The sequence below is a fragment of the Megalobrama amblycephala genome, linkage group LG12 (assembly GCF_018812025.1).
Source record: "Megalobrama amblycephala isolate DHTTF-2021 linkage group LG12, ASM1881202v1, whole genome shotgun sequence".
Classification (NCBI taxonomy): Eukaryota; Metazoa; Chordata; class Actinopteri; order Cypriniformes; family Xenocyprididae; genus Megalobrama; species Megalobrama amblycephala.
In genome coordinates this window covers 12,144,091-12,152,228 of record NC_063055.1, presented here as the reverse complement: position 1 = coordinate 12,152,228, position 8,138 = coordinate 12,144,091, and the positions used below count along the sequence as shown (strand labels likewise).

Here is an 8,138-nt window from a genome sequence, read left to right as displayed (position 1 = left end):
CACCTCAGTTCTTTTTCACTCGATGTCACCCATTCTCAAGGTGTTATCTCTCGCTCTGAAGCTGCATATATAGGCTTTCATTTCATTCCAGATACTTAAAATGGTATTAGCTCTTTTTTCGATATTACAGTCTTTGTTGCTGCCTTGACTTTTCGATTTCTTGGCGAACGGCTTAAGGATCTCTGGAGAAAAGAAGATTGAGGAGTCATGGTGGAAGAGGAGGAGGAGGAGAAGAGAGAGAGAGAGAGAGAGAGATTGGCAGCAGCGGAGCGTTTGACCAACGCTGTTCAGACTCAGTCTAGCTTGTCAAATCTTTGGACACAAAATGAATTGGCATATCTGCACCCTGCATAGAGATATCTTTCACAGAGGCCAGTGCCGCCGAATTGTGAACCGTTCGGGTAAGTGCTGTTCTGAAGTGTCTTCGACCTAACATTTATCATTACGGGGATTCGACTCTCTCAAGAAAGTTATTCATTCACCCTCTTAAATCACATCAGATTGAATCTCTCAGCATCTAGAGCTTTCCCACTCTACATTAGAGTCTGCAAATTAGGAGAAGGTGCTACACTAACCTCTCCTCCTTTCCATCTCCCTCTCTTTTACCACTCCCCCTTCTCATTTCCTCTCCTCCTCCCCCACGCCTCTCCATCTCATCTCCATCTCTCCCAGCTTCGTCTCCTCCGCCGGGGCCCCCATTAGTTTAGTGACCAACGTTGTATGAAAGCCAGCAGTAATACTGTCCCAATCCTCAGCCGACTGTGACAGCCAGCGGTAATGCCGTCCCCCCGGCTGAGTGGATGGAGCTCTTCCATTAACGCCTCTAACATGGTGACACCTAACCCAGCCTGATATTACGCTCACACACTGATTAGGGGCCGGGAATAGAGCCGGCGAAGGTCCTGGGCGACGGTAGACTAGCCGAGTGTGGCTTTAACAGAGCAAGACCTGTCTCCTCTGCCCCCGCCAGTCACTCACACAGCCGGAATTGTTTAATTGGGACAGCGGGCGTGGGAGACTTCGAGTTTTAAAGGGATAGTTCACTTAAAAATGAAAATTCTCTCATCAATTACTCATTCTTATGTCTTTTTAAACTTGTATGGCTTTCTGTTGGTGCTTGTGATGATAAGTTGTGTGACACGCAATAACCAATGAGGTTTCATGTTATTGACGTGTTGCTATATTTGATTTAGGGTTTGTATACATGCTTTGAGCAATCATTTTATTTGTTTGAGGGTAAAAAAAGGTGTAAAAACATTAAAGGTGAAAGTCATTTCTGAGCCACTGCATCACCAAGTGCAACTAGCGTTATTTTAGCATTACAGTATTTAAATAATATTATAGTATATATTAAAACTTTAAATTAGCTTTTTATATTTTCAGTTTTAACTTTAGTTTAAGTTTTAGCAATTTTGTAATGTGCTTTTGTCATTATTATCTTAGTTTTTTATATTATTATATACAGTATATATTATGTTATATATACATATATATATGTATAAAACAAAATAAAATAATATATATATTTCAGTTTTAGTTATTTTGGTACTTCAACTTATTTTAGTACAACAAACTTATTTTATTTCAGTTAGTTGCCAACTTTATTATATAACCATTTTTAAGTGTAAGTTTTTCATGTTTTGATGTAATATTTATATTTTGTTTTAATTCAGACTTATTTCTATCAACGAAAATGATTTTCAGTAGTTTTGATTTTAGTTAACAAGAACACTGAATGGAACTGCAAAAATAACCCCGTCTTCCATTGGTTGGACAAACAGAAAATCTTTCATTCAACTCATTCCATTGATAATATCAGCCCCCAAAATAATATCTGAGTCCCAATGTTGTTATATTAGACTGGTCTGTATGCTCAAACAGTGCAATGTTTTGTAAGTGCTACATAATACTTTTCAGAGGAATCAAGGTTATAAGTATTTAACATTGAAAATGTTACATCACCTTTAAGATTTTATGATTTTTTTTAGCCCTTCAATGATGGACCGTCCATTTAAGTCACAGAGAGAAATTGACACTGCACTGAAAATCTGAAAATAAAGCCCCACGACACACGCACAAAAAACCTAAGGGGTATTTGCATGAGATAAAATCATTCGTGTTTGATTTAAGAGTGCTGTCCTCGGGCAAGACAGTAAGGTGTTTCTATCACGGCGGCTACACCTCATTGCCTGTGATTATTCAACTCTCGGAGAGCCCCCTCTGCCCCAACACTTTCAGCCCCAAAATAATATCTCATATATGCATTATCCAGCCCCCACGGCGGCCCCTCATTACTAAGGATCATTCCAGAATTAGATTCCGTCCTTCCAATATTGGTTCCAAGAGCTGGTTCCTTTGTACTGTAGTCAAAGGTTAAAATACCAATCACGATAGCCCCGACTGATGGAGCCAGACATTTTAATATTCGCTTAGCTTTGGTAATTGTGGAGGGACGTAATATCATTCTTTCTCCTTCTCTGTGTCCTAAAGGTAACATGTAGTAACGTCAGAGAACAGGCGTGCGGCCCGGTATGTCTGTGGGGCTTTTGAAGACATGAATACGGGTGAGTGTAATGACTTTTCCTACACACTTCTCCTGCATTTGTGAAATAAAGCAATATATAGTCTTGTGTATTTTTGCTATTAGTCCCTCCGGTAACACCATAGCCGGTATAAGAAAGTTGGTCATGTTGTGTTTATTTGCTGCATTACACCTTCAACCTCAAACCATCGTTTGGTGTTTCTGTCTGTAGTGACGTCGGGGTCTTTGTTAATCACTGTTGACACTGCGAGGAAGGGAGAAGACCGTTTGCGCTCAGGCAAGAAGTGTTTGTTGATCATTAGTTTGGGAGTGTCATGTCAATGTCAGCCCTGTGGCGAGGAGAGACAGAGCTTACAGAGGGAGGCGGGGAGGAGGAGGCAGTGGGTTTGGGGGTCTCAGCCTGTCATTGCCTCTCACTGTTACTCACTTCACAGCCCATACACTCCTGATCAGCCCTCTAAGCTCTGTGTGCCCGGACTGTTTTCCTTGACCAAAAAGACATGAGGATTTGCTGTCCTTTTTAGAAACCCTTATGCATGCTGGCATAAATTATTTCAGTGCAGAATAAGAATAAACTGTTTTTCCAGTGTCTTTCTTGTTTAGAAAATACTCTACACGCTTAAAAATAAAAGTTCTTTATTAGCATCAAGGGTTCTATGAAGAATCTTTACCATCCTTTCTATTGCACAAAAGGTTCTTTCTATTGGAAAAAGGTTAAATGGCCTTCACACTAAGAAAAAATATGTTCACTAAAAGGTTCTTTGGAGAAGCAAAATGGTTCTTCTTATGAGTGTATGATGTCAGATTTTAAGACTGTATTGTTTCGATTCTGTTGTGGAAATGTGGTGGCGGGATAATCTGAGTGAAAGAGAATGCGCTGTGAATTTGTAAACAGAGGTGCTGCTGGGACACTGAGGGGGAGAGAACAGGGGAGTATCATATTTTAACCTTTTGTTTCCTGGTAGCAGGCGCCAAGACTCCTGGGAGGAAGCGATCAATGATGGACACCATAATGCGTCTCGCTGTATTCCTTGTCACACTCAAGCCTTCTGCCTGTTTTGGGAGTTCTTCGGTTAACATGCACACATATGCACAGATGGTGAGGCAGCGCAGACAGCTCATCACTTTGACACTTACTACAGTTCTCCATCCTGAGTCTGCCACCAATGTCTCTTTCTTTCTTTCTTTCTTTCTTTCTTTCTTTCTTTCTTTCTTTCTTTCTTTCTTTCTTTCTTTCTTTCTATCTATCTATCTATCTATCTACATACACATATGACAAAAGAACATTTTCATTCTTAACTCCTCCAAAACTGAAAAAACTGAATATTGATATAAAGCTTTCTGTCAGTGCATGATATTATATGAAGCATCTTTACCCACACCGCTCTCTCACTTGTTCCAAAAACTTAAAAATGGCAATTAAACTCCAATTAGGTTCATGGCTTTGCAGAATTAACTGAACTAATTCGATTCACCACTGAATAAATGAATTTCAAAAAGAAGAGTTAGATTCAATATTCAAAAATGTGCCTTCTAGCATACAGATTTATTTGTTTATTTTCATTTAAGGACTCGGATTATGAAGCAAGAGACTTAAAAGACTTTGTTAATGATCTTGGAAGTCATAATTAGCAAGTCTGAAACCTCTATTAAACTGTGATTTAATTTACTCAAGCTAATACCTTAGTTGTTTATGAGAGAGTAACTTTAGGCCTATTTTATGTTCTCTCTACATACAGTTTCTCAATATGAGACACTGGCAAATATCTCCAATAAATGTGTTTGTTTTTATTTATGCTATACATTAACCAAATTATATATGTATTGTTATATATAATAAATATATGTAAAGTATTATAATATTTATATGTATAATGTACACTCTAAAAAATGCTGGGTTAAAAACAACCCAAGGTGGTTGAAAATGGACAAACCCAGCGGTTGGGTTAAATGTTTGCCCAATCTGCTGGGTATTTAATTTAACTCAACTATTGTTTAAAATTACTGTATTGCTTGTTTAAAATGAACCCAAAGTATGTTGGAAATTAACAATAATATGTTTAATAAATGAACATTTATTAATAAGTTTAACAAACAATAATTAAACAATAAACATTTATTAAATTTCGTATTAATAAATGTTCACCTTTTGATTATTACTGTTGACTCTAATTATATGTCTGATTTTTAATTTTCAACCTATTTTGGGTTCATTTTAAGCCAGCCATATGGTAATTTGTAAATAATAGTTGGGTCAAGTTAAAAAAAATAAAAAAAAACATTTAACCCAATCGCTGGTTGTCCATTTTCAACCCAACTTTTTTAGAGTGTAGCTATAATGAGAAAGTGATCTAAAACAGATATGATACAGGAAAGTTTTCTCATGAATTTTCTACATATTTCAACAATTGAACTTTTGATATGAGGAAAAATGTAATAATAATTTGGCTTGCTGTTTGTGTGTCTTATTTACACTGCATGATTCATATGGGCATCATGTCAAATCAGATTCACCAAAGAGCACACTGTGTGTTGGCATCCCTTAAAATAACATAATTAAAGTTGCATTTGTGCACTCCAACAGGCCAAGTTGTTTTCACAGCTTTATTTGTGCCACAGTTTACACTAACACTGTTCACTTTGTTTGAAGGATGCCAGCTTAAGTGAATTGAATGACCCTATACCACTAAAGGTGCTATATGATGTTTAACCAGCAGATGGACACCCGTGGTAGCGTTTTGAGTCCTTATAGCCTAATACAGATAGAAAAAAGGTATGTTTGAGGCATTGGATTTTTTGGTGTTCAAATTTATGTCTCAGATTAACTGACATCATTCACTGTAGAGGCGCAGAATGGAGATCTACATTTGACAAAATATCCAAGTCGGACAGGGAGGTGGAAGATGATAAATTTAAAGTTAACAGAGCGGGACGGGCTGAGTGGAGAGAGAGAGCGAGAGAGAGAGAGCGAGAGAGAGAGAGAGAGAGAGAGAGAGAGAGAGAGAGAGAGCGCGTGGCGGTACAGTGAGTGGCTCGCGCGCATTAACAGAAGTGCGAGCGGATCGGATGTTGACATATCACGCGCATCTGCATAATCTATATCACAGCGGTGCCACGCGCTAAACAGCTCAACTCTTTAAACCTCCACGATTGTTCTCAAAATCGCAAAAAAAAGCTTCTAACGTGTCTTTTCGCGCTTTTTTTCCAGTCATCTGCGAACTCTTCTGACTGACATCATCTGGACTTGGATAAAACAAGAGTTTAATGTCCGACTGAGATGATTAAGATGTTTGACTTCATTGTGAGTATAATGAGTCCTTCTTTGTTATATTTTACTGATGTGATATTTGGGTGGACATTATGTTTTCTTAAGTGTTTTTGTTGTGTTATTCTAGATTTTTAGTTTTATAATGATCAATTACAGTTTGTTGTATGATAAGCATTAGCTAATTTTTCCAGAGTGAAATTTTAAGTTTAAAATGCATCAAATTTTTACGCGGCGTTCAAGAAACTTGTAGCCTATGACATTACTTTTTGCTAGAGATATCTAACGTTAATTCAGCTGCATAATTACATCTTTTATTGAACTGAACAACACCTGTGACCTGAACAAGTTATAAAGCCTTAAAATAGAAAGTTGCACTTTTGACGTAAATTTAAAATCTTTAAAATCTGAAGGCCTTTTTAGATCGAATGTAGTCAAAAGTAGATTTCAGACTCAATATCACGTCTTAAAAGCAATATTTAAAAGCTTATTCACTGTCTTGAAGAAAATCACTCACGTTATGCAGCTGTTGTAAAAAAAAGAAAAAGAAAAGAAACAAAGTTGTTTTATCAGTTTTATTTCTATTATAAAAACAATGACAGGCATTTGTTTAATTAATTAACAATTTAATTAACTTAATCTAAACCTCCATAAGTTTTTTTCATCATTATTTTATATTTGTTTTATTAGCCTATTATTATTATTATTACGGGATGTTATTGCTTTGGTAAATTATTTCCAAATGACCGAGAGCGTAGCTATAGCTCGGTCTTTAAAAGAATGTATCCGGTTTTTAAATTACTGTTATAATAAGGTCTAGTTATTATTATTTTTTATATTATTCATTTAAAATTAGCAATCCGAAAAGTTCAGTAGCATCATTAATCTTAAAACATGGGACAATCTTAGAAAGTGGGATTACCAATTAAATAATGAGAGTAAATTCGGAAGTTTACATTAATAAAAAATACAACACGTGACTTTTTTTTCTTCGTGGACAGCACAGAATGTTTAAAATTGATAAATGCTAATTAACGCAGAATGGCAGTTCTAATACACTAGGTACAAAAAATAATTAAACTAATCATTATATATAGGCCTAGATTTTCTGTAAGAAAATGCATTTTACCGAGATAATTTCTATATTATATTAATAAGCATTATTTAGCTCAATCTTTGTTTAAGGCATTAAGGCAATATTAAAGTATAGTCTACTTTGTTAATAACATCTCATTGTTTAAGTTCACACAATAATATGCCTCCTGAACACACTAGTAGACATTTCTTTTTAGGACTCATTTGTAGTCTAATTATTCTATCCATTAAGTGTTACTGTCTAAGTCATGTGACACACATCTTAAAAAATAAAAGTAAATTTCTCTGAAATATACACAAATATATACAATTTTACATTTCTTTTGACCACCTGAAGTTGTTTGCAGGATCATAATACTGATTTTTTTTTCTCAACAGATTTCTGTCAGAGAATTACTGCTCTGTAAGGCTTAAGCATTGTAAGCATTGAGTCCAGTGCCCTTCAGGCCTCTTCATCACATTACACTGAGTTTGGGTGGACACTGCACTGCTCAAATGGACCTCCATCGGACTGCCTTTAAGATGGAGAACACCTCCTACATGCCCAATCCGCTGACCTCCCCTGCCCTCATGGTCCTGGCATCAACAGCCGAGGCTGGACGAGATGCCTCTGTACCCTGCCAGCCCCCTCGGCCGTTTGGAGTGCCAGTCACTTTGGAAAAGGACATGCACCTTCCGTTCCCCAGCGGCTCATACACCTTTGCCTCCGTGTACCATCGGCAAGGAGGCTTTCCCACTCGAGACTTTCCCACCCCTCTGCTTCACCTTCACCCACAGTTTGCCCCACCCAATCTTGACTGCTCACCACTGGGTATGCTCAACCATGGAGCGGTGGGGGCCTTCCGACCGTTCTCCTCCCCAGCTGAGGAGCGTGATGCAGGGGCTTACCAGTCTGCCTTCCTCCCTGCCAAGCGCTTGAAAGGCTGTCTGGATCCAGAGGTATCACCCCACCTCCGCTACACAGATGTGGAGGGAAAAGATTTTGACTTTGGGGGTGCTCATGTCCCTGCTGGTTCTCCAAATGCCCTGAAGGTAGTGGAGGATGCTGGGAAGAAGCTCTTTGGCTTGTCTGGGCTGTTGGCAGAGGGTTCATCTGGCCCAGAGGAGCACAAAGAACCAAGTAAGTATCTTACATCACAGTGTCTGTGAATCAAATGCGAATAGATGGTTATTTTGCGGCACAGCGCAATGAGCGCATGTATACTTACAGATTTTATATACATATATATATAGATA

At 37.8% G+C, this 8,138-nt stretch overlaps 1 protein-coding gene across 4 annotated transcripts in view; it reads left to right on the top strand.

The window, feature by feature from the left end:
• Positions 1-256: 256 nt before the first annotated feature.
• rnf220b (ring finger protein 220b) overlaps positions 257-8,138 on the top strand; it is a 46,532-nt gene continuing 38,650 nt past the window's right edge. Inside the window, exons 1-5 of one of the 4 annotated variants that reach the window (XM_048210801.1) lie at positions 257-401; positions 2,491-2,564; positions 3,508-3,641; positions 5,751-5,843; positions 7,281-8,022. In XM_048210801.1, coding sequence (XP_048066758.1) covers positions 7,398-8,022 — 625 coding nt within the window. In that variant the 5' untranslated portion in view covers positions 257-401; positions 2,491-2,564; positions 3,508-3,641; positions 5,751-5,843; positions 7,281-7,397. Of the gene's footprint in view, positions 402-2,490; positions 2,565-3,507; positions 3,642-5,358; positions 5,844-7,280; positions 8,023-8,138 lie in introns of those variants that run through there. The other 3 variants (XM_048210802.1, XM_048210800.1, XM_048210803.1) reach the window with 3 other exon arrangements.